Below are 25,689 nucleotides of genomic sequence, written 5' to 3'. Positions count from 1 at the left end.
CCACGCATCCACCCATCCACCTACACATCCACCCATCTACCCATCCATCCATCCATCCATCATCCACCCCATTCATCCATCCATCTACCAATCCTAATCATCCACTTGTCTACTCATCCACCCATTCACCCACACACCCATCCACCCATCTGTCATCCACCCCATCCATCCATCCATCTATCCACTTTCCATCCATCCACTATCCACCCATCCACTTGTCTACTCATCCATCTATCCACCCACACACTCACCCACATACCCACCCACCTATCCATCCATCCATCCACTAGTCCACGCATCCACCCATCCACCTACACATCCACCCATCTACCCATCCATCCATCCATCCATCATCCACCCCATTCATCCATCCATCTACCAATCCTAATCATCCACTTGTCTACTCATCCACCCATTCACCCACACACCCATCCACCCATCCGTCATCCACCCCATCCATCCATCCATCTATCCACTTTCCATCCATCCACTATCCACCCATCCACTTGTCTACTCATCCACCCATTCACCCACACACCCATCCACCCATCCGTCATCCACCCCATCCATCCATCCATCCACGTATCTACCCATCCATCCATCCACCCACTCATCCATCCATTCATATACCCATCCATCTACATTCTTGATGCATGCTCATTAGATTCTGTACCTCACTTAAATTACTCCCTTCTTCTGAAATAAATCTTTCAACACAATAGAAAACATCAGCAGATCATTATCAAATCTCATTTTAATTGTAATGAAAAGTAGAATCTTCGAATGACAGCTGTAGCTAGAGTTACCTTCTCTGGGAAGTGGGTTGCTATAGTGCCACCTACTGGTGCTTGAATATCCTGCAGCTGAGAAGAATGCCGGTGACTAGGAACTTACCAGGACTGGAGACCCGTTAAGAAAAGCAATATTCGGCCTGGTCTGTATGTGACTCTCGGGCTTTGCTGAATTTCCCTCTTCTCCTCCTTGGTTGACTTTTGGGCTATTATTTAGGGTCTTGCTTCCTTTTTCTTGATGATTCACCTATTCCACTCCCAAGGCATTTATAAATCTTTCTGCCTCACCACCACTAGCGATTACAGAAATACTCAGCTTTCAAACGGCCACATCCTAAGAGTATACCCCGGGAAACCTTCATGCTTCAGTTTCTGATCTTGTAAAGCCTTTATCGTAGTATCTGATCTTGTATTTAAAGCCTCTATAATAGTGCCCTAAACTTCTGTTTTTAAAACAGAAGTTTTTAATATTTTTTTGTTTCCTATCTCTATATATTTAGTATTTTAGGTTTTGAAGGAAAAAAATGAGCTCTTATATCTGTTACATTATTTCCACCTACATTTAATAGAACATCTCTTGGAGATGTAATTTAGTACGTAGATTATTCTAATAAGAAATATTGATTTTTTTAATTGGTAAATTCTGAAAAACTTTTTTATTCCTGCCCCAAGTCTTCACTTTAACTTTTCTACTATTAGAGTTTGGGGGCTTCCCTGGTGGCTCAGATGGTAAAGAATCCACCTGCAATGCACGAGACCCAGATTCCATCCCTGGGTCAGGAAGATCCCCTGGAGAAGGCAATGGCACCCCACTCCAGTGTTCTTGCCTGGAGAATCCCATGGACAGAGGAGCCTGGCGGGCTACAGTCCATGGGGTGGCAGAGAGTCGGACACAACTGAGTGACGAATACACATTAGAGGTTTGCCATCTAGTGGGTAATGGTGAAGATTTGCTAGCTCTCTGAGCTAAGTGCCTGGTGCCACAGTCTGGATGTGGCTTCTGAGAGTCCGGGTAGTTTGTCCTTCTGCTCTGATGGGCATCAGAGCCAAGGGAAGTAGTGTTATAGTCATTTCCACTCCTTCTTTTAAAAAATTGCCTGGTCTTTATTGCAGCTACGTGAGATCTTTAGTTGCAGCCTGAACCGTTAGTTGCGGCATGTGGGATCTAGTTCCCTGGCCAGGGATCCAACCCGGGCCCCCTGCATTGGGCTCTCAGAGTCTCAGCCACTGGACCGCCAGGGAAGGCCCTACTCCTTCCGTTTCTCTCTCACTCCTTCTCCAGCTATGCCATAGCTGACAACGCTTACCGCATGATGTGCTCTGAGCTAAATAACCACTTCATCCTCATTTCTGGAGAGAGCGGGGCAGGGAAAACAGAGGCCTCCAAGAAGATCCTCCAGTATTTTGCAGTGACCTGCCCGATGACCGAGTCACTGCAGATAGCCCGTGACAGACTGCTGTTCTCCAACCCCGTGCTGGAGGTAAGTGATCTTTAAGGACCTAGAAAGGGGAGTTCCAGGGAAGTCACTAAGTAAGAAGAGCCTTTGCTTGGGTGGGTCGGTCAAAATGGGCAGGTCTGGGAGTTAAGAGAACAGATTACATGGGTAGTACAATTGGTCCCTTATACATGAACAAATTGCAATCTGATAGAGTGTTCCTAAGTCCAATTTGTTTATAAGTCCAACAAAGTTTGCCTAGGTACCCAACTAACACAATCAGCTATACAGCACTGTGCTATAATAGGCTTATAATGCTTTTCACACAAATTATACATAAAAAATAAATAAACATCTCTAGGCTTATAGTACGGTACCTTGAAAAGGACAGTAGTACAGCAGCTGGCATCCGGGGGCTGGCATCGAGTGAACAGGCAGGAAGAGGTACTGACTGGTGAGGGGAGAGGAGGTGGGACATGGTAGAGCTGAAGGATCATCAGCAACAGGAGATGGAGGGCAGGCTGCAGTTGAGACGCGCACTAACTCACTCGACTGGACAGCAAACGCGTGTTTGCATCTTTGAAAGCTCACACCTCGAAGGTTCGTACATAGGGGACTTACTATACTATTAGTATACAGTTAATTGTGTTGGTTGGGTACCTAGGCTAACTTCGTTGGGCTTACAAACATGCTTTCAGAACAGAGCTTGTTTGGATGTAGGGGACTTACTGTATCATGATGAAGGGTGTGACCCTGAAGCCCAGCAGGCATGGAGACTAAGCCCAGGGTGATCACATACCAGCAAGCTTCTTCATATCATTCATATCCTGGAGCCAGTTCCCCATCTGGAAAGTGGGCCTATTCATAGTACCTGCCTCTTAGGAGGTTTTGAAGATTAAACAAGACAAATGCAAAAAAAAAAAAAAAAATGTGATTTGTAGCTCAGTGGGTAAAGAATCTGCCTGCAGTGCAGGAGACCCAGGCTCGATCCCTGGGTTGGGAAGATCCAATGGAGAAGGAAATGGCAACCACTCCAGTATTGTTGCCTGGAGAATCCCATGGACAGAGGAGCCTGGCCGGCTACAGTCCATGGGGTCGCAAGAGTCGGACACAACTTAGTAACTAAACCATCATGCATAAAAAGCACACAGCAGAATTAGTAAGTGCTAAAAATAATACTCTATTATTCATTAATATTTTTATTAATTAAAATCATCTTGATTATTATTTTTACTACTATAATTCTCTGACTTGTTGGATGATTTTGAATATGTTATTTTCTCCTGTGTTTTTGTTGCTTTTTGTGTAAAAGGCATTTATGGTTGAAGGGATTTTCCCAGTAGACCTTTGGGCTGAACAGTTTACATCTATATTTTAGGAAGATGTCTGCAGATGGGGGCCAGCAGTGATGCCTTCTAGAACAGCCAGGGCCGAGGGTCCTACCTAGCTCTCCTTGCGTGCGTGCTAAGTCAATACAGTTGCTACAGTCGTGTCCGACTCTTTGCGACCCACCAGTCTCCTCTGTCCATGGGATTCTCCAGGCAAGAATACTGGAGTGGGTTGCCATGCCCTCCTCCAAAGGATCTTCCAGACTCAGGGACCGAACGTGCATCTCCTGTGACTCCTGCATTGCAAGCAGATTCTTTACCACTGAGCCACTAGGGAAGCCCCAACTTCTCCTTAGGCCATTTCTAATCTATTCCTAGAATGGATTCTAGAGAGAAGATATTTTTCCCTTCTTTTCTCTGTGTCCAACCCCAATATTTGGCATCAAATACTCTGTAAATAGTGATTTCTTCTTAGCAGATAAAGTGGCTTCCATTCCTGGCTCCCCTTTCTCTCCTCCAATGAGCTTGTCATTCAGGGTCAGGAATTCTATGAACAGGAGAGCTTCAGTGTCAGCGAATGACAGATGGGTTCAGTGTCCCCTCCCTTTGTATTCCAAGGCTTTTGGAAATGCCAAAACACTCCGGAATGACAACTCCAGCAGATTTGGAAAATACATGGACATACAATTCGACTTTAAGGTACACTGACGTTCCTATTACCGCTTCCCGGGGACCCCTTAACTTGAGAGCAACAGAAAGTCAACTCAAGGCACCTTAAGAGAGGAAGGGTTTCTTCTTGGCTCAAATAGTTGAAAAATTTAGGGTTTGCAATAGTTTTAGGAAATGCCAATGAAGACCATGATGACAGATCATATGAGTATGTGGGCAAAAATGAAGAAGTCTGGTGAGACCAGATGTTGGCAAAGACGTGGATCATGAGTTCCAACACACAGCTGGTGGCAAGGGTGTACGTTGGTCAAACCCATTTGGAAAACAGTGTATCATGTTGGGGTGCTGAAATCACATGATCTAAGGTGGAGCCATTCCACTCCTGGAAATATTCCTGTAGATGGGTAAGCATGGCCTCAGCAGTGCTGCTCATGAAGGTAAAGGGACTGGAAAGAACCAACATATCTGGCCAGGATTGGATGCCCATCAACAGGAGAAGGGCCCAACTGTGGGGTGCTCACACGATGAGACGTTTTATGGCAGCAAGAACATGTGAATGCCAGCTGCATGCAACCTAGACAGGTCATGAGAGTGTACTACATGTCAGTGAGATGCCATTTCTTACAAAGCTTGAAAAGATTCCAGAGTAAACAATCTATTGCTTAGGCGTACATGACTTTATGCCATGAGTTGGCAGACTTACATGACAGGGTCTTGGGCTTTGTGGACCGTACAGCCTCTGTCCCAACTACTCAGCTCCACTGCTGTAGTATGAAAGGAGCCAGAGAAGATATATAACGTATTGTACACAGAGTTTAAATGGGGGCTCACGCAAGTAGGGGGGGTAGGCAGAGTTCTCAGGGACATGTAATTCCAAGTGACACCTTAGGCTAGAGAATAGTAGCTGGCTGAGCGTTTAGTATAGATAGTGATGAAGCCAGACTGACTAAGGATTTCCCAGAGGCTGGAACGTGGGTTTCTGGTCATGCATGCACAGACTTTGAAAAAATTTTAATAGCATACATATTTTTAAGGTTTTTTTTAGAATCCAACACATACTAAAAAAGGAGACTGCTCATGGCCACAGCTCAATAAATTTTTCCATTTGAATCTACTTGTGTAACCACCACTCATCTCAAGATATTAACATTTCCAACACCTTGAAATTTCTCCTACCCATCTCTGACAAATATCTGCACACCGCTTCCCAAAAGTTATCACTGTCCTGGCATCTATAATCACAGATTCATTTTGCTCGCTCTTGAGCTTCAGAAAAAATGGAATTATATAGTTGTTCTATTTCATGTTTGGCCTCTCTGAATCAGCATGTCTTGTAAGATTCGACTGTGTTGCTGCATGGAGTTGTTCATTTTTTGATTGCTCGACTTTTATCCCTGTTTAGCTGTTCTCCTGTGGTGGATGTTCGGGCTGTTTCCAGTCTGGGGCTAGCTATTGCAAGCAGTGCTCTGAACATTCTTGTACCTCTTTTAGGAGATATAAGCACTCATTTATGCCGCGTGTATACCCAGAAGTTGCACTGCTGGGTTCTTACCAGCAATGTTATAACTGAGTTCCAGTTTCTCCACGCCCTTGCCAACACTTGGTATTGTCAGTCCTTTAAATCTTAGGCATTCTGATGGCATATAGTGGTTTCTCTGGTAGGCTGCCATCTACAGGGTCGCACAGAGTCGAACACGACTGAAATGACTTAGCAGCAATTTTAATGAAGTTTTGCTCATTGGTCCCTTAAAGACCCTCTTGTATATTAAAGTCTTTTGCTCATTTTTAATTGGGTAATTTTTTCTCATTGATTGGCAAGTGTTCAATATATGTCATGGAATACAAATCCTTCATTGAATATATTATTTAAAACAATAATTAAGACAATAATAATTAATATTGACATAAGAATATATTGACATTAAGAGGCTGATGACCCAGAACAGAGGCTAGAAGCAGCCCAGCTCTCCTTACCTATATGGTCACCAGACTTATGACCAAAGCACCACTGAGATTCAATATCGATCAAATTGTCTTTCCAATTAAATGGTGGTCAACTGGAAATCCATATGGATAAAGAGAACTTTGGCCTCTGTTTCACTCCATAAACAAAAATTAAATCACGATGTATCATAGTCTTAAACATGGATGGTAAAACAATTGATTCTAAATGAAAAACAGAAAATATCTTCATCACCTTGGGGGGTTAGGAATAGAACCCAGAAAACGTGAATCTTAGAAGACAGATAGATCAGGTTGATTCAGACTCACAATTTCAGTTCATCAGGAGACACCAGTAAGAGAGTGGCCTTGATTGTTGTCTTGGCTAGATTTTTTTGTTCTCTTTTGAAGGGCATTCCCGTAGGCGGGCATATCATCAGTTACCTGATAGAAAAGTCTCGAGTTGTCTATCAGAATCAGGGTGAGCGGAATTTCCATATCTTCTACCAGCTGCTAGAGGGTGGAGAAGAGGAGCTCCTTGCTTACCTGGGACTGGAGCGAGACCCCCAGCTGTATAAATACCTCTCACAGGTTAGAAGGACCATAACCTGTCTCTGGTGCCCCTTTGGCGGTGAGGGGTGGGGTGGTGTTAGTTCTATGGGATGTTCAGTAACTTTCTCATGGCCACGTTACCGGATCCTGCTGCCACAGTGCCTTTGGAAATGGCTCAAGCATTTCACCAGTACTATTTTGATTGATTTCATGATCTTCTGTGACTTTGGCAAACTTGGTGCCTGCGTTTTGCAGTACATTCGCACTGTTTCCAAACCTCTAGGTGTTCTTTAAGGTCTGACTTAAACTAGCCCTGTCCTTGAAGGGGAGGGAGTGCATGGTGCTGGTTGTGTGGGAGGGATATTTGGGATGTTGCAGATTTAACATTCCAGTTCACTGGTGAATATTTTCATGGTATGACACCTTTGTTTTTGCCGTGCAACAAGGAACTCTTTTAAAATGATGAATCTTCAGGTAATCGGGAAAAATCTGTACTACAAAAGCAAAATAACAGTAAAAAAAAAAAAAAAACCCTCATGTAGAAGATTTTCCCTTTAAATTGTGACATTGGTAGTCTGTTACTTATTTAAAAGACAACTTCTAGACCTGGTGGGAAAAGTCTTATCACACCTCCTGTATCATCTGTATTTCTCTAGATACAAACTTTTATTTCCTTCAGGGAAGATCTCCTTCTATCTAATCCTGCCTTGCAGTTTTTGATGCTGGTTACTAAGTGTATCAAGATTATTTTCTTGAATTTAAACACTGTCATTTACTGTATATTTTGGTAGATATCTATTGAGATAAATGTCTTCAATTTATTCAGCAAAAATGGCAGGAAAGCCTACTTTAAAAAACATACACACAGAAAGATATAGCAGATTTTTGTAAACAAAATTCCAAATTTGAAAAAAGCTGCAGTTGGCAAATCATCAGGTGCTAGACAAGTAGAATAAAACCTGTTTTTTCACAGCTCAGAACATTATAGAACTAGCTTTTTAATGCTCGCAGAGAAAAATTTTGACACCTAACTGTCCTTATGAAAATGCTGTTAAGCGGCCCAATTCTGTGTCAACAGGGTCGCTGTGCCAAAGAGTCATCTGTTAACGACAAGAATGACTGGAAAACTGTTTCCAATGCCTTTTCTGTCATCGATTTTACTAAAGATGATCTTGAGGTATGAGCCCCTCGAGGGTGGAGCTCCCTGTGGTCAGGCTTGGGGTTGAGGAAACCATCCTGGTTTCTTGGTAATGACACAGAGTTGCCAGAGGGAGCAAATAAAGACACAGGATACCTAGGTACACTGAATTTCAGATAAACACTGGCTGGGTTTTTAGTAGAAGTATGTCCCAACATTGCATGGGACAAGCTTCCTGCTAAAAAAAAATTAGACATTGCTCACCAACACAACATTGTGAAGCGTCTTTACTCCAATATAATTTGTTTTAACTAAAAAGAATTAGACATTAGACATTGCTTATTTGAAATTTGAATGTTAGCTGGGCATTCTGCATTTTATCCATATTTCCCCAGTATGGGATGCCAGCAGGGAGTTGTGTTTCTTCTTCCTCTCAAACCCAGTCTCAAATATTTAATCCCCTAGAATGCTAGGAATATCATTTATTTATGCTTTTTATATTGGAACAAGTTGGACCAAATTGTAGGATTTATAAACATTTTGTTTTTACACCTTTTGTCTTATTTGGGGGGTGAGGGGGACTGTGAAACTATTGACTTTTTGAGGACCAGAATACAATTTAAGAAAAATTTACATGTGTATGTGTGTATCTGGGGCCATGGCATTTGAACACTGGATGGCTTATTGGCAGGGGACAAAGGGAGATACCAGCATAGTGGTATCCCATGCTGGACATAAGTGAGGGAGCATCCTGCCCTCCACTGAAGTTCCTTCCCTCTTCCCTTAATATCAGAAGTGGATAAGAGCCCACAGGGCCAATTTCTGGGAAAGGATCTGTGATCTCCAGTCTGGAATTAGGGGTGCGGAGTGGGGACGGGTATCCCCCGGGTACCACCTCTGATGACGTTTATCAATTAGGCAGCCGCCGTCTTCTCTCCCTGCCCTTCTCACCACTTCCCACATTCCTAGAATCTCTTTGGAATTATTGCCAGTGTCCTGCACCTGGGGAACATTTGTTTTGAAGAGAACCAGCAAGGCTGTGCCTCTGTACCAGACACTCACGAGATCAAATGGATCGCCAAGGTGATGGTCCACTTTGGGAGAGTGGGGGTGGTGGGCAGGAGAGGCCCCAGACCCTGTCAGAGATGGAGGGGTGGGGGAGGAGAGCAAGACAGCTGGGTGCCCATGTCCCAGGTGGCTACCATCTCGTTCTCCCACTTGACACTGGTTAGGAGGTGGGCAAGGGAGCGAGTAAAAGCCAGTCAGTTGAAAGACCAGATATGGGCTGTGCTTTGCACAGATATGATCTGTGTTGCACCAGAACACAATTAGCAGGTGGGAAAGGTGAACCTGAGCCTGGAGACACCACCGACTTTTTACTAGGGGGTCAAGCTGGGTTACTGAATGGCATTTTGTTTTCCATTTATTCAGCTCCTAGGGGTCGACCCATGGGTCCTTCTGGAAGCTCTCACCCATAGAAAGATTGAAGCCAAAACAGAGGAGGTAAAAATGGCTCTAGTGGGGAATGTGCCCACCCTCCCCGCTGCTGCTGCCAGTAGGATGGTGAGGGGAGGCCAGACTCCTGGATCCTGCCCACCAGGTCCTGTGTGGTCCAGCTTGTCAGCATCTCCGGCCTTAACCTCCCTCATCTCCCAACATCCCACCATCACAAGCTCTTCGTGCTTCACGCTTGCCCTGCCTTCCCTCCATGGGGTCTTTGCATAAACTGTTCCCTCTGCGGCAACACCCTTCCCTGTGCTTCACCTAGTTAAATCCTTTCCATCCTTCAGTTCCCAGGGATCACTTCCTCAAAGACCCTCCCCTGCTCATCCCATCCCTTCCCTAAAGCACCATGTGTATCTCCGTATAGCGCTTGTCACTTTCAGCTTCAGGACTGTGATGCTTCTCTGTGTGATTTGTTAAATGTTGTGCTGTGCTCAGTCACTCAGTCTTTGCGACCCCATGGCCTGTAGCCCCCGCCAGGCTCCTCTGTCCATGGGATTCTCCAGGCAAGAATACTGGAGTGGGCTGCCATGCCCTCCTCCAGGGGATCTTCCTGACCCAGGGGTCGAACCTGCGTCTCTTATGTCCACAGCATTGGCAGGCAGGTTCTTTACCCGTAGTGTCACCTGGGAAGCCCTGACTTGTTGAATGCCCTCTGCCAGATATGAGCCCACAGAGGCTGAAATTCTTTGTCTTGGTTGAGGCTGTATCTCAGCACAGTGCCTGGCACTCAAGGAACAGCACAGGCGGGAGGTTCCTCCCCCATCAAGTAGCCTTCTCTAGTCATCTTTATTTATTTATTTGGCTGTGCCAGGTCTTCATTGCAGCATGTGGGATCTAGTTCCCTGACCAGGGATCGAACCTGGGTCCCCTGCCTTGGGAGCACAGTCTTAGCCCCTGGACCATCAGGGAAGACCACCCCTCTCCCCCAGTCATCTTTAAACCTGGGTTGAAAACTCTGAGGGCTTTAAAAAAATTTTAACCTCTGTAATGATGAGCCTGTTGTTCTTCCCAGGTGATATGCCCATTGACACTAGAGCTCTCTGCCTATGCTAGAGACGCAATGGCAAAGGCAGTTTATGGGCGAACATTTACTTGGCTGGTGAACAAAATCAATTCCTCCTTAGTGAACAAGGTTGGTCCACGCATACTGTGTGCCCTGTGCTCTTTAACATGGCCGTGTTTTATAACCAACACCTTTGAAGAATTTGTGAGAATTGAACGTAAGCTCCTGGTGGGCAGAGATACTGTCTTTTCACGTCTGCATTTCCAGTCTCCAGCACACAGTAGGCTCACAAAAATGCACTGACAAATGATCTTATCCGTGTGTCCCCAAGTCTGGGATGCACAGCATTTGAAGTGCACACAGAACCTTTTCATTTTAACAGTAATATATTTTAATGTGTATAAGAAAAAAAGACAGCTCCTTTGAACTCACCCTAAAGGCATATTTCCTTTTTAAGCAGAATTATTTAAATTAAAAAGGGAGCTGATGCAAAGCTGGAAGCTGAGGCAATGATATGAGGGCAACGGGGTGCATGGATGTGGTGAGACTCATGGAGGAAATGTGCAAAGGATGGATTTGAATACATTGACTCAGCGCATCATACAGAATGCTACATTGTGTCCCTTAAGAAGAAAAGTCATATTCTCCTTCAATAGCCATCCTTGCCTGACAGCACTTGGCCCTCTGTTGAAAATGATCCAAAATATCTGCTTTCTCTCCAGGGTGAACATCTTCTTCCTGATGTCAATAGCTTCCTTCCTTCCTCCTTCCCTCCCTTCCTCTCTCCATCTCTCTTTTTCTTTCCCTTCCTCTTCTCTTCCTCTTTCTATCTTGCTCTGCTTTTTTTGGACTGAATGTGGGCTTTGGGGGCTGAGGAGGGCTGAAGCAAGGAAGTGAATCAGAAGGGGAAGGTCAGTCTCTCTACTCTGATGATGAATATGAAAGCCGGGATGGGACCTAGGGAGGCTGCAGGCAGGAGGAGGCAGGCTGGGAATATTATCTCCACCCTGTTTCTTCTGAAAGCTGTTGTTGGAGAGATGAGATTTATAGCCACATCCCAGATTCAGGGGCAGTTGCCAGATATTGAGTGTTACAAAGTAAATAACCTCAATGATTAATGGTGTGTGTTACTTTGACTAGGACTTTACTGGGAAAACTGTGATTGGATTGCTGGATATCTATGGGTTTGAAGTCTTTGACAAGAATGGGTGAGTTTGTTTGATTTCATTGTGATCCACTGGTTCTTCATTTTCCTTTAAGGTCTTAGTCTGGTTTTATGGCATTTCTGATGTTATTGAAACTCATTTTCCTGATCCTAGAAATTCTCCAGGTTTGCATAGCCCCTGCCTCATAAACTTTTCTAGAACCAGAATAGCTATTAAAAATGCAAATGTCTTTTACTTTGACTCTTCTTATCAGTTTATTAAATTATTTGTTTAATAAGGACTTCAGTTTTCTGTATGGAAAAAGCATCCTTAAAAATAAGTAAATATAATTTTTTGGAAAAACTTGGTCTACTCACGTAGCTTTAGTTACTTAAATCTTTTGCACCTCCAGTTTTGAACAGTTCTGTATAAATTACTGCAATGAGAAACTCCAGCAACTGTTAATTGAGAGAACCCTAAAAGCGGAACAGGCAGAATATGAAATGGAAGGTATAGAGGTAAATGTTTCAATGTTTTCTCCTCATTTGATTTCTTAACTAAGCAAAAGACATTTCCGTGAGAAATATCATTTCATTGGAGGTTTTTCCTGATGAGTACTAAGAATTATTTTTTCACTCCTTCTCTGCTTGTTTCCTGGGAAATTATTTTGATATTCAGTAAGTATTCTTTTTGAAATGTTAGAGATAAAAATCAGAAAAGAAAAGTTGGACAATCAATTTAAAAGAAATATATTTGATGCTCAATCTTAATCCTTCCTGGAGAATTCTTTCCTCAATGTCATTTTAGTGGGAACCAATTCAATATTTCAACAACAAGATCATCTGTGATTTGGTAGAAGAGAGACACAATGGAATCATTTCCATTCTGGTGAGAAAATTAACATTGTCTTGGGGCTCATTCCATGGTATCCTCAATACTCAGAAGATCTTTTCCCTGGGCTTACAGAGAGTTAAGAGTGAAATCCACTGTATTATTGAAGGATGCAAGTTGAACTCTTTTGCTGAATTTTCGCTCTAAGTTTTAGACTGAGCTTTCCCCTCTTATTCAAATTCATCTATGGTTTGCCATAGATGGATTCAGAGAGCATAGAAATGTTGCTTTGTAAGAATTGTCTCACCAACCTGAACCCAGTTTTCTTGTTGTTGTTTTAATAAAAGCTACAGGGTTGATTCATTAAAAAAAATATTTTATATTAGACTTCAGTGCTAGTTTCAGGTATACAGAAAGCGATTCAGTTACATAAATACATATATCTATTCTTTTTCAAATTCTTTTCCCATTTAGGTTATTATAGAATACTGAGCAGAGTTCCCTGTACTACACAGTAGGTCTTTGTTGATTATCTGTTTTAAATATCGTAACATGTATATGTCAATTTTGATTCATTATTTTTTAAGCTTTATTTCTCAGTTATGTTACATATTATGGGTCTGTAAGTGGTGGGTGTAGAAGACGTTCTCTGCTTCTGTCTTTTGGCCATACTATTTGGCATGGAGGATCTTAGTTCCCTGACCAGGGATTGAACCCATTCCCCCTGCAGTGGAAGCACAGAGTTCTAGCCGCTGGACCACCATGGAATTCTTTTGATTCATTTTTTTTTTTAAAGATGGTCATTTAAATGTTATTACTGTTGAGGACCCAAAATAGAAAGTAAAAACAGTTTGTGAACTGGGGAAGGTTAGACTTAACTAGTTTTATGACTTGCTTTTTCTGAAGGCTTTGCTCCTCATTAAAGAGGGTTTGTTGTTGGCCAGCTGGCTAAAACTGGTTAAGAGATACCGAAGTTGAGTGTCTCAGCTAGTTATGGAAGCTGCAAAGTGTCCCTGGGAAGTCTTTGGAAATAGACGTCAGATAGGTGGGAGAGCTGACTTTTCATGGAGTTTCTAGTCCCTCTGGTTCCATGGTTCCTTAATCAGATTTGATACGATGATTACCCCTTCCGCCCCCTGGAAATGTTGACCCAGACTTGTGCACAAGATGATATATTTCAATCCACTGCATTTTGCCATAGCTGCTGGGAATTCCATTTAAACTTGGAATTGATGGAGTGTGGTGCGGTGACCGGAAACTTCTGCTTCTGTTTTGAAGGATGAAGAATGTGTTCGTCCTGGTCCTGCTACAGACTTGAGTTTCCTGGAGAGGTTGGAGGAGAAAGTGGGAAAGCACGCACACTTTGAAACGTAGGTGTCTCATCTGCCAGGCTGTTGCATGGGGGAAGCTCATGTGCTGTGGAGTTGACTTCTAGTGTGTGTGTATGGCTGTGCTGGGTCTTAGTCATGGCATACAGGGTCTTTAGTTGCAGCATGCAAACTCTTTCGCTATGGCCTGTGGGATCTTGTTCCTGGACCAGGGATTGAGCCTGGATCTCCTCCATTAGAAGCATGGAGTCTGAGCCACTGGACCACCAGGGAAGTCCCCTGTAAAGCTAACCTTTGAACAATACTGGTTTGAACTGTGCAGATCCACTTATACATGGGTTTTTTGTCTCAATAGTAAATGCTATAGTACTACGTGACCCCCATCCCCTGTTGGTTGAATCCATGGATACAGAAGGCCAACTATGAGTTACACACAATTTGTTGACTGTGTGGAATCCCTAAGGCCCATGTTGTTCAAGGGTCAACTGTACATCCATTTTGTTAGGTATGTGGACAGTTCTCCCCAATAGTATGAAAGTGAAAGTGAAAGTCGCTCAGTCGTGTCTGACTCTTTGCAACCACATGGACTATACAGTCCATGGAATTCTCCAGGCCAGAATACTGGAGTGGGTATTCTTTCTTTCACTTCTCCAGGGGATCTTCCCAACCCAGGGATCAAACCCAGGTCTTCTGCATTGCAGGCAGATTCTTTACCAGCTAAGTCACAAGGGTAGCCCCCTTAGTATAGCTCGCCAATAGTATAGCTACTACAAATTCCAGTTGAGCTATTTCAAATCCTGAAACATGATGCTGTGAAAGTGCTGCACTCAATATGTCAGCAAATTTGGAAAACTCAGCAGTGGCCACAGGACTGGAAAAGGTCAGTTTTCATTCCAATCCCAAAGAAAGGCAATGCCAAAGAATGCTCAAACTACCGCACAATTGCACTCATCTCACACGCTAGTAAAGTAATGCTCAAAATTCTCCAAGCCGGGCTTCAGCAATACGTGAACTGTGAACTTCCAGATGTTCAAGCTGGTTTTAGAAAAGGCAGAGGAACCAGAGATCAAATTGCCAACATCCACTGGATCATCCAAAAGCAAGAGAGTTCCAGAAAAACATCCATTTCTGCTTTATTGACTACGCCAAAGCCTTTGACTGTGTGGATCACAATAAACTGTGGAAAATTCTGAAAGAGATGGGAATACCAGACCACCTGACCTGCCTCTTGAGAAATCTATATGCAGGTCAGGAAGCAACAGTTAGAACTGGACATGGAACAACAGACTCGTTCCAAATAGGAAAAGGAGTACTTAAAGGCTGTATATTGTCACCCTGCTTATTTAACTTATATGCAGAGTACATCATGAGAAACGCTGGGCTGGAAGAAGCACAAGCTGGAATCAATATTGCCGGGAGAAATATCAATAACCTCAGACATGCAGATGACACCACCCTTATGGCAGAAAGTGAAGAGGAACTAAAACGCCTCTTGATGAAAGTGAAAGTGGAGAGTGAAAAAGTTGGCTTAAAGCTCAACATTCAGAAAATGAAGATCATGGCATCCGGTCCCATCACTTCATGGCAAATAGATGGGGAAACAGTGGAAACAGTTGTCAGACTTTATTTTTTTGGGCTCCAAAATCACTGCAGATGGTGACTGCAGCCATGAAATTAAAAGATGCTTACACCTTGGAAGGAAAGTTATGACCAACCTAGATAGCATATTCAAAAGCAGAGACATTACTTTGCCAACAAAGGTCCATCTAGTCAAGGCTATGGTTTTTCCAGTGGTCATGTATGGATGTGAGAGTTGGACTGTGAAGAAAGCTGAGCACCGAAGAATTGATGTTTTTGAACTGTGGTGTTGGAGAAGACTCTTGAGAGTCCCTTGGACTGCAAGGAGATCCAACCGGTCCATTTTAAAGGAGATCAGTTCTGGGATTTCTTTGGAGGGAATGATGCTGAAGCTGAAACTCCAGCACTTTGGCCACCTCATGCGAAGAGTTGACTCATTGGAAAAGACTCTGATGCTGGGAGGGATTGGGGGCAAGAGAAGGGGATGACAGAGGATGAGATGGCTGGATGGCATCACTGACTCGTTGGACGTGAGTCTGAGTGAACTCCGGGAGTTGGTGATGGACAGGGAGGCCTGGCGTGCTGTGATTCATGGGGTTGCAAAGAATCAGACACGACTGAGCGACTGAACTGAACTGAACTGAATTTGGTTTTGGCTATGCTGTGCAGCATCTTAGTTCCTCAACCAGAGATCAAAGCCACATGCTCCGCATTGGGAGCTCAGAGTCTTGACCACTGGACTGCCAGGGAAGGCCCAGCTACTAATTCATACATAGAAATAGCATGATGATACACAGAAATAGCATGATGATACACCAGCTGCACAGCTTTCATTGGTAGTAGTCAGGCTCATGTGAATTCCAAGTAGAATTCTTTTTTTAAGATTTTGTATCTTTATTTATCATCATTTCATTTTGGGCATGTCCACATGCATGAAATAGTCAAAAAATTCAGGTGTAGAACACACGCAGTGATGTGTGTAGACCTGAAGTGTGCAACCTGGTGAATCATTATATGTGTGTGTACTCACATCACCTCCCCACAGATGAAGACACAGAGCATTTACAGAGTCCCAGAAAGTCAACTAGAAATGGAATGCGCTCTGAGACAAGGAGGAGAGAATGTAAGGGCATGTGCTCTGGAGTCATAGGGACCTGGTTTTGAGTCCCAGCTCAGACACTTAATAGACACGTGACTTTAGGCAAGCAGTAAGTACCCCCTGGAGGAGGAAATGGCAACCCACTCCAGTATTTTTGCCTAGAGAATCCCATGGACAGAGGAGCCTGGCGGGCTACAGTCCATGGGGTCGCAAAAAGTTGGACACGACTGAGCGACTAATACTAATACTAAGTACTCCTGAGTTTGAGTTTCCCCTTCTACTGCTGCTGCTGCTGCTGCTAAGTCACTTCAGTTGTGTCCAACTTAGTGTGACCCCATAGATGGCAGCCCACCAGGCTCCTCCATCCCTGGGGTAATTAATATGCCTACCATATAGCATTGTTAATGATCATGAAAATCACCTAGTGTAATTTCTGGTCATGGCAAAGGGGAGCCTGGTGGGCTGCCGTCTATGGGGTCACACAGAGTCGGACACGACTGAAGTGACTTAGCAGCAGCAGCAGCAGGGGCTTTATCAAACCTATAGAATATTGAAAGGATAAGTGAGTGGAATTGGATAAGTGTATGAATCAAGATTGGAAAAATAGGACTTCCCTGGTGGCTCAGTGGTAAGGAATCTGCCTCCCAATTCAGGAGACACAGGTTTGATCCCTAGTCGGGGAAGATCCCACATGCCTTGCAGCAACTAAGCTCATGCACCACAACTGTTGAGCCTGTGCTCTAGAGCCTGGGAATGGCAACTTCTGAGCCCTGGAGTCCATGCTCTGCCACAAGAGAGCAGTCCCTGTTCTCTGCAGCTAGAGAGAGGTCTGAGCAGCGACAAAGACCCAGCACAGTCAAGAATAAATAAATAAATAAATAAAGATTGGAAAAATAAATTGTGACATCTTTACAGATTGGGATAATATATGGCCAGGAGAATGAACAATCTAAATACATGCAGTGATGTAAATAAATCACAAAAACATGTAATCAAGAGAAATCAGACACACAAGAGTACACCCTATATGGTTCCATTTCCCTAGAGTACAAAACCAGGTAAAAACAACCTATTCTGTTAGATGTCAGGCTGTGCCTGGAGAAGGCTCGAGGTGGGGGGTTCCCAGGGACTAGAAATGTTCTGTCTTTTGATCTGGTATTATTTACACAGGAGAATTCGGTCTGCAAAAATTCATTGAGCTGTGCACTTCAGATATGAGTGCTATCAATACACTTGTATATGCTTTTCAAGAACAATTGTAAAAAACTGTAAATCACCCGAATCTGAAAAACAATGTTTTGTGAATATCTTAACCTCTCCATGTCATAAAAATGTAAAGTAGTAAAATCGGTTTTTAGTCATCACCAAGAAAAATGAACATTATTTCATTGTACAAATAAATGTGTTTGTGTGGCTTATGTACATTTTTCATCCCTCAGAGCTCGTGAGAAGAAAGGGTCTAATTTTAGTGAGACCTTGGTCTGTGGCTGGAAGAAATAGTTGAAATAGATTTCAGTGCTGACCTTCAGCTGATCGTCACAATCCTAAACAGCTCTTCTGCTTTATACGCTGGTGCATTTTGCTGCAGTGAGGTAGGAAGGTTCAGCTCCTGTCTATTTCTGCCCTGCTATAGCCGGAAGCTGGCGGGTCCGAGGGGCAGAAAGAAGATTGGCTGGATGGAGTTTCGGCTCTTCCACTACGCGGGAGAGGTCACGTACTGCGCCAGGGGTGAGTGTCTGTGGGGTAAAGGTCATAGGTCACGGCCACGCAGGTGCCCCCGAGTCCACTCTAAACATGCTGCATATCCATCTCAAATGTTCCCTAGCCCCACCGCAATCACGGCATTTCAGAAGTATTTTAGGGACTTCCCTGGTGATCCAGTGGTTAACCATGCCTTAAACGCAAGCGTGGTTGGGAGCTAAGACCCCTCATGAATCGCAGCCAAACAACCAAAACGTAAAACAGAAGCAATATAGGAAAAAAAAAAAAGAAGAAGCAATATTGTAACAAATTCAATAAAGACTTTTAAAATGTTCCATATTGAAAAAATATTTTAAAAAGTATTATAAAATGTAGTACTTTTGTCTATAACTACTTTTTTGAGAATTCACATGGCCTGTCTCACTCATTTGAAGCGTACAGTTGACGAGTGTTTACTGTGTTCACCGTGCACTTCTGCAACTGTCACCAGTTCTATTTCAGAAGCACCCCATCACCCCAAAAAGAACCCCTATACACGTCAGCAGGCACTCCCCGTTTTTCCCCAGCCCGTCTTCCAGAGCCCTGGGCAACAAACCAGTCAACTTTCTGTGGATATTTGCCTATTCTGGACATTTCCTAAACATGGACTTACACAGCGTGTGGGCTTTTGTGTCTGGCTTCCTTCCCTTAGAATAACGTTCCCAAGGTCCATCCGTATCCTCGTTCCTGTCTAATTGCCAAATAGCGTTCCGCTGTACGACTCTGCTGCACTTGTCAGCTCACTCATCAGCGGGTGGGCATTGGGGTCTTTGCACTTTGGGGCTGTTATGAATGATGCTGCTGTCCACACGACTGTGTTTTGTGTGGCTGTATGTTACCCTTTCTCTTGGGTAAATACCTGGGTGTGGCGTTGCTGGGTTCTGTGGTAACTCTATTCTTAATTTCTTGAGTACCTGCCATACTGGTTTTCCAAAGTGGCTACATCATCTTGCTTTCCTACCAGCAGTCTGGGGGTGGGGGGGGGGGGGGCTCTCAGTTTCCCTATTTCCTCACCAACACTTGGCATTGTCTGTCTTCTGATTCCAGCCATCCTAGCGGGTGTGAAGTGGTGGTTTGGATTTGCGTTTTCCTAATGCTTAGTGATGTGGAGCATTTTTCCTTGTGCTTATTGGCCACGAGCATGTCTTCCTTGGAGAAATGTTTGTTGAGATCCTTTACCCACTTTTTAAATTGTTTTTGTTACTAGTATTGAGTCGTATGGTTCATTATGTTCTAGCTACAAGTCCCTTATCAGATAGATGGTTTGCAAGTATTTTCTCCAATGTGTGAGTTATCTTTTTCACTGTCTTGATGGCATCCTTCAAAGCCCAGAAGTTCTCAACTTTGATAAAGGCCACTTTGTTCTCTATTACTTACCGTAATGTTTTCAAGGTTCATCCCTGCTGTTACTATTTTTAAATTGCCAAATAAGCTTCCCCTGCGCGGTTACAGAACACGTTGTTTATCCCTTCATCGGTTATGTGCATGGGGGTGGTTTCCACTATTTTGCTTTCATGAATAATGCTGCTGTGAACATTTTTGCAACACATTTTCCATACATTTTCTTTTGTCACCTCTGCTTTAGGTTCTAGATAATTTTTACTTCTACATAAATTCATTTCACTAAAAAGCTTTAAAAAATAAAATACCATGTATTAGGGGTTTTTTTTCCCTTAAATATGTAGAGGTATAAAAAATAAAAGTGAAAGTCACTCAGTTGTGTGCGACTCTTTGTGATCCCATGGATTATACAGTCCATGGAACTCTCCAGGCCAGAATACTGGAGTGGGTAGCCTTTCCCTTCTCCAGGGGATCTTCCCAACCCAGGGATTGAACCCAGGTCTCCTGCATTTCAGGCAGATTCTTTACCAGCTGAGCCACAAGGGAGCCCAAGAAGGAAAAAAAAAAAATGTTAAATAGGACAAATCTCTTTAAGTAGATAACCTACTGATTTTTGCTTAAAGAATAAAATAATTACAAAAAAGAATAAAGTAATAGACATGTAGGGTTTCCTTGGTGGCTCAGTGGTAAAAAAAAAAAAAAATCCACCTGCCAATGCAGGAGATGAGGGTTCAGTCCCTGGGACAGGAAAATCTCCTAAAGAAGGAAATGGCAACCCACTCCAGTGATTTTGCCTGGGAGATCCCATGAACAGAGCCGCCTGGTGGGTGCCAAGGGGTCAAAATGAGTTGGACATGACTTAGTGACTCAACAATACACATATAAGGCTAGAAATTGCTCACAATACAGAAAGGTACAGAAGGAAAACTAAAAACCCCTTTACCTCCTAGTCTCTCCCTGAGGTAACTACAAGAATCAACTGGAAAATAAAAATATCTTATGCATATAATTACATACACGGGGACACGTATGCCCACACATCTAAAGAACACAAATACACATCTAAACAATACGGATTGTTATTTTGTGTTATCTCCTTTGCATTTTTCATTTAATAGATATTGGCGATGATTTGGACTCCAGCTAACATCCGCTGAGCACTTTCTGTGGACCAGGTCTTGTCCCACATGCTTTACCTCTGTTGCTTGTTTAAACCTCACAGAACGCAGGGAGGTGGTTAGCATTATTGGTCCCCTTTTAATCTATGAGGCACTGAGCTCAGAGATGTTAAGTCACTTGCCCGCGGTCACTCAGCTATTAAGCGGCAGAGCTGGAGGTCAGACCCAGGCCTTTTACCTCCAGACCTGCATTCACTCTCCAAAGTGGCAGATTCCTCCACGTTTCTTCTGAAAAGCTACACGCACGCCCCATGGGGCCATGTCCCGTCACCTGTCTGAAGGCCTCTGGTTGTTTCCAGCTTTGTCTCTTGTAAACAATGCTGTGTTTGACATCTTTGTATATTTCAGTTAGCCAGTCTGTGCTCCTTATATGCCTGCTGCTGCTGCTGCTGCTAAGTCACTTTCTGACTCTGTGTGACCCCATAGACAGCAGCCCACCAGGCTCCCCTGTCCCTGGGATTCTCCAGGCAAGAACACTGGAGTGGGTTGCCATTTCCCTCTCCAATGCATGAAAGTGAAAGCGAAGTCGCTCAGTCATGTCCGACTCCTAGAGACCCCATGGACTGCAGCCTACCAGGCTCCTCCATCCATGGGATCTTCCAGGCAAGAGTACTGGAGTGGGTTGTCATTGCCTTCTCCGTCTTATACGCCTAGGATAAGTTTTTCAGAAGTGGCTTTGCTAAGGTCATCAAAAGTTTATTTTGACTACTTCTGGGTAGATATCCAAAAGAACTGAGAGCAGGAATGTGAACAGGTATCTGAACACCCGTGTACACAGGAGCTTTATTCATAGTAGCCAAAAGGTGGAAGCACCCAAGTGTCCATCAATGGATGAATGGACACACGAAATGTGCTCTGTCCTTACAATGGGACATATTTCAGGCTTAAAAAGGCAAGAAATTCTGACACCTGCTACAATGTGGATGAACCTTGGAAACATGATGCTAAGTGAAATAAGCCAGACAGAAAAAGAAATATGAAAGAATTCCACTTATGTGAGGTATGCAGTCCAATCCATAAAGACAAAAAGTAGAACAGTGGTTATCGAGGGTTTCAGGAAGCGAGGAATGGGGAATTAGTGTTTAACCCGTACAGAATTTCCACCAGGGGAAAAGGAAAGGCGTTTTAGAGATGGATGGTGGTGGTGGTTGTGCAACAATGTAAATTCACGAAATGCTCCTGAGCCGCACACTTACAAATAGTTTAAATAGTAAATTTTATATGGTGTATCTCAACAGTGCCCAGGACAGCCACCCAAGAACAAGAATGACCCAGCCCCAAACGTCAGTATTGCCCAGTCTGTGAAACTCTTAATTAAGAGATCATTTTTAGGATTTCCCTTTGCAACCAGTATGGAATTATATTTTTAATCAAAGCCATTGATTCAGGAGGTTTTTTTTTTTTCAATGTTTTACAGGATTCTTGGAAAAGAACAATGATCTTCTCTACAGACATCTGAAAGAAGTAAGTCTGAAACTTAACTCTATGTATTTTTGAAGGTTATGAGATATCACTCAGAATACTGATTTGGGAGGTTTGGCCTTCTGGATTTTTCTCTTTGATGTATTGTATTAGAATTCCAGTGTGTTATGGCCAGAACAGACAATTCAAGATCATCTCTGTTTTCATTTTTTGGCCGTACCACACACGGCATGAGGGGATCCTAGCTTCCCACCCAGGGTTCGAACCCTCGCCCTCTGCAGTGGAGGTGCTGAGTCTTAACCACTGGACCACCAGGGAAGCCCCTTTTCCGTCCTCTTTTTCAAGTGCTCCCAAGGCAAACAGCTCTGGTCCGTCATGTACACACTGATGTGAACTTTCCTGAAGAGCCCTTCGTGATTTCTGAGGCAGCAAGTGTGGTGGTCATCTCTCTCTGCCTACAGGTGCTGTGCAGGTCCAAAAACAGAATCCTGAAGGAATGCTTCCTGGTGGCCGAGCTAGAGAACCGCAGAAGGGCGCCAACGGTGAGTGTGTGTGTGGTTGGGGGGGGGGGGGGGGGTGTGCCTGTGCAAAATTGGAAAGGCAGCAGAAACCACCCGATTTGCACCAACGTGCAGTCACTTAACTGTATTCTGTAAGCTGTCCACTCCTTTTTCTGAAAGTATCCTCCTCTAACAAGTGTTACTAAATATATATTTTCCAAGGTTAGCAACCAGTGTGTTCATTGGCAGACGTTCATTGAACACCTACTGTGTGCCAGGTGCTGTGCTGGGCACAGGGGAATCCAGGAACAACCAAACAGATAGGGGTCCTCCTCTCCTTGTGGGGTTCACCGTCTATAGGAGGATATTACCCATCAACGAAAGAAACTACTATAACGAGCCTCTCATAAAGGAAGCTTGGTAACAAGGGGACTGGCTCAGCGGTAATGCTGGCTCCTGCAAGGCTCTAGCTTCATATTCACGGGGTGATAAAACCATCCTAAGACAATGCTTGCCCAGACTCTGCTGCACCAGACGGAGTTCGGGCTTCTCAGGCCAGGACATCCAAACCCTTCTCTTCATTGGCAAAAGGGCTCGTGACAGGTAGTAAGTATTGGGTTGGCCAAGAAAGTTCATTCTGGTTTGGCGGTACCATGCCTGAATGAACTTTTTGGCCAGCCCACTAGAACTGGTCTGTTAAGGGTTTGGGTCTGAAAGACCAGTCTCCACCTTGAGCCAGTCTTCTCTGTATAAATGGGGAGCAATGCTGTGTGGTCAGCTCATTCTGTCTCCCTGCAGGTGGGGACTCAGTTTAAAAACAGTCTGAGCAGCCTTCTGGAAATTCTCATCTCCAAGGAACCTTCGTACATCCGTTGCATCAAGCCCAACGAGAGCAAAGAACCCAGTGAGTTGAGAATCGTTTGGAACCCCGAGCTGAGGGAAGGGAGGCCGGGAGGAAAACCAAGATGGTAGCGGGGTAAAATGCTAAAAACCAGCACAGGCTTGCTGCTTGTCATCAGTATTTAATAACAGAAGGTAAATGGGGCTTCCCTGGTGGCTCAGTGGTAAGGAATCTGCCTGCCGATGCAGGAGACACAGTTTTGGTCCCAGATCCGGGAAGATCCCACATGCTGCAGAGCAACTAAGCCCGTGCAGCACGTCTACTGAGCCTGCGCTCTGGAGCTGGGGAGCTCTGAGCCCTGGAGCCTGTCTTCCGCAACAAGAGAGGACACTGCAGCGCGAAGCATGTGCACGGCAACTAGCTACAACTAAAGAAAAAGCCCGCACGGCAATGAAGACCTTGCACAGCCAAAAATAACACTTTTAGAAAAGAATACTTTAAAAAAACATAAAAAAATAGAAGGTAAATGAATAGGGAGGAAGGTGACTTTTGTGGGCCTGTGTGAGCATGGCTCAGAGCCTGGCTAGTTTTAGGGCCAATGCAGCTGAGCCTGGCAGACCTCAGCGGTGAGGGGAAGCCACCCTGCTTCTTTCCAGCCAGTGCACAGTTTTCCAGATGGTCTAGGCCTCGGGTATTTGCTGAACCTGCGCCATGCTCTCACAATAAGGTCATGCAGTCAAAGGCTTACAGCAGCCAGGCGGGAAGAGCAAATGAGGGAAGCAGGCTGGCTGTGAGGCAATAGGGAATGGAGGGGACTGTGGCAAATTGCAGCAGGCACACCCTGTCTACAGGGCACTTATTGCCATATGAGAGTCTAGGTCCAGAATGACCAGATCTTATGGCTTTTCTTAAGATTTTTTTTTTGGGGGCCATTTTTTTTTAAGTCTTCATTGGATTTGTTACAAAATGGTTTGTTTTCTGTATTGGTTCTTTTGGCCACAGGCATGCAGGATCTTAAGACCCTGACCAGGGATGGAATCTGCACCCTCTTCCCTGGAAGGTGACATCCTAACCCCTGGACCACCAGGGAAGTCCCATCGTGGTTTTTCAAGAGAAACCAGAAGTTCAGATTTTCCTGTTAACCCCCACCCCAACCCCCCATTAAAAGAAACACACTTAGAACCTAACAGGACATATCTGTGGCTAATGGCAACCCACTCTGGTGTTCTTGCCTGGAGAATCCCCGGGATGGAGGAGCCTGGTGGGCTGCCGTCTATGGGGTCACACACGGTCGGACACAACTGAAGTGACTTAGCAGCAACAGCAGCAGCAGCAGCAGACCTAGTCCAGAGATCGTCAGCGTGTAGCCTCTGGTCTGGTCTTAGATGAAGCACGCCCACGGGGTCCTTTACCGTCACTCTTCCTTCTGTGTTTCCAAAGGCAAGTTCGACGACTTCCATATCAGGCATCAGGTCAAGTACCTTGGGCTGATGGAGCACCTGCGGGTGAGACGGGCTGGCTTCGCCTACCGACGGAAGTACGAGCATTTCTTGCAAAGGTAAAGTTTGTTTTGTGGATCTTAAGCCGATGAAGAGAGCAGCGATGAATAAAAGGTCACCCCCCCAGCGAACTCATTTGCTTCTTCCCTGCTGAAGCTGCGACAGTGATGGCATTCCAGAGAATAGGAAGCTGACTTGGTTTACCACCTTCCCTTCATTTCGCTAAACCACTAATGTATTGGGTTGGCCAAAAAGTTCATTTGGGTTTCCCAAAACCTGAATGAGCTTTTTGGCCAACCCAGTACTTCATTGGAATCTCAAAAGTACAAGGGCCGATGCACAGACTTGCCACCAGAGGGCAGACGTGGGCCACACACCCCTGGAGTCTGAACTTGGCTGGGGACGTCTGTTCCCATGGCTGCTGGTTTATTGCGGGTCAGTCTGGGAGCAATCCCCTTGGCCTCATGGGCTGTCAAGAGATGCAAGTGTTAAAAAAAAATTAAGATGCAGGGGTAGTGGTAAGAAGGTGGGCATTGGATCCACAGATTCTTGGGTGGGAATCCCCGATCTTCCTCTTCCCCCATGACCTAATTGCTCATGTGCAACACGGGGATTAAGCTGCTCTCAAGGATTTGCTAAGGATGTAATATATCCACCACCACCACCATGGCCCACATTGCTTGTGCATCAGTTGGGCAGCCTGTTGTGTGTGCAAACAACACATTTTTATCCTTTCAAGAGAAGCATAATAAAATGGTTGTTTTTGTAGGTTAACATGGTTAAATATTGTTAATTCCATATTTTAACATTCGACTTCTTTTGA

At 44.3% G+C, this 25,689-nt stretch overlaps 1 protein-coding gene across 1 annotated transcript in view; it reads left to right on the top strand.

The window, feature by feature from the left end:
- Window positions 1–25,689, top strand: part of MYO1H (myosin IH) — a 93,418-nt gene that overhangs the window by 54,605 nt on the left and 13,124 nt on the right. The window contains exons 7-22 of the mRNA XM_055550170.1: window positions 2,074–2,272; window positions 4,174–4,254; window positions 6,577–6,756; window positions 7,796–7,894; window positions 8,825–8,938; window positions 9,287–9,358; window positions 10,374–10,493; window positions 11,505–11,572; window positions 11,922–12,027; window positions 12,317–12,397; window positions 13,619–13,710; window positions 17,979–18,073; window positions 22,022–22,068; window positions 22,488–22,568; window positions 23,325–23,430; window positions 24,808–24,925. Coding sequence (XP_055406145.1) covers window positions 2,074–2,272; window positions 4,174–4,254; window positions 6,577–6,756; window positions 7,796–7,894; window positions 8,825–8,938; window positions 9,287–9,358; window positions 10,374–10,493; window positions 11,505–11,572; window positions 11,922–12,027; window positions 12,317–12,397; window positions 13,619–13,710; window positions 17,979–18,073; window positions 22,022–22,068; window positions 22,488–22,568; window positions 23,325–23,430; window positions 24,808–24,925 — 1,659 coding nt within the window. The remainder of the gene's footprint in view (window positions 1–2,073; window positions 2,273–4,173; window positions 4,255–6,576; window positions 6,757–7,795; window positions 7,895–8,824; window positions 8,939–9,286; window positions 9,359–10,373; window positions 10,494–11,504; window positions 11,573–11,921; window positions 12,028–12,316; window positions 12,398–13,618; window positions 13,711–17,978; window positions 18,074–22,021; window positions 22,069–22,487; window positions 22,569–23,324; window positions 23,431–24,807; window positions 24,926–25,689) is intronic.

This window comes from Bubalus kerabau, chromosome 16 (genome assembly GCF_029407905.1).
Source record: "Bubalus kerabau isolate K-KA32 ecotype Philippines breed swamp buffalo chromosome 16, PCC_UOA_SB_1v2, whole genome shotgun sequence".
NCBI classification, from domain to species: Eukaryota; Metazoa; Chordata; class Mammalia; order Artiodactyla; family Bovidae; genus Bubalus; species Bubalus kerabau.
This window is presented reverse-complemented; position numbering and strand designations above follow the sequence as displayed.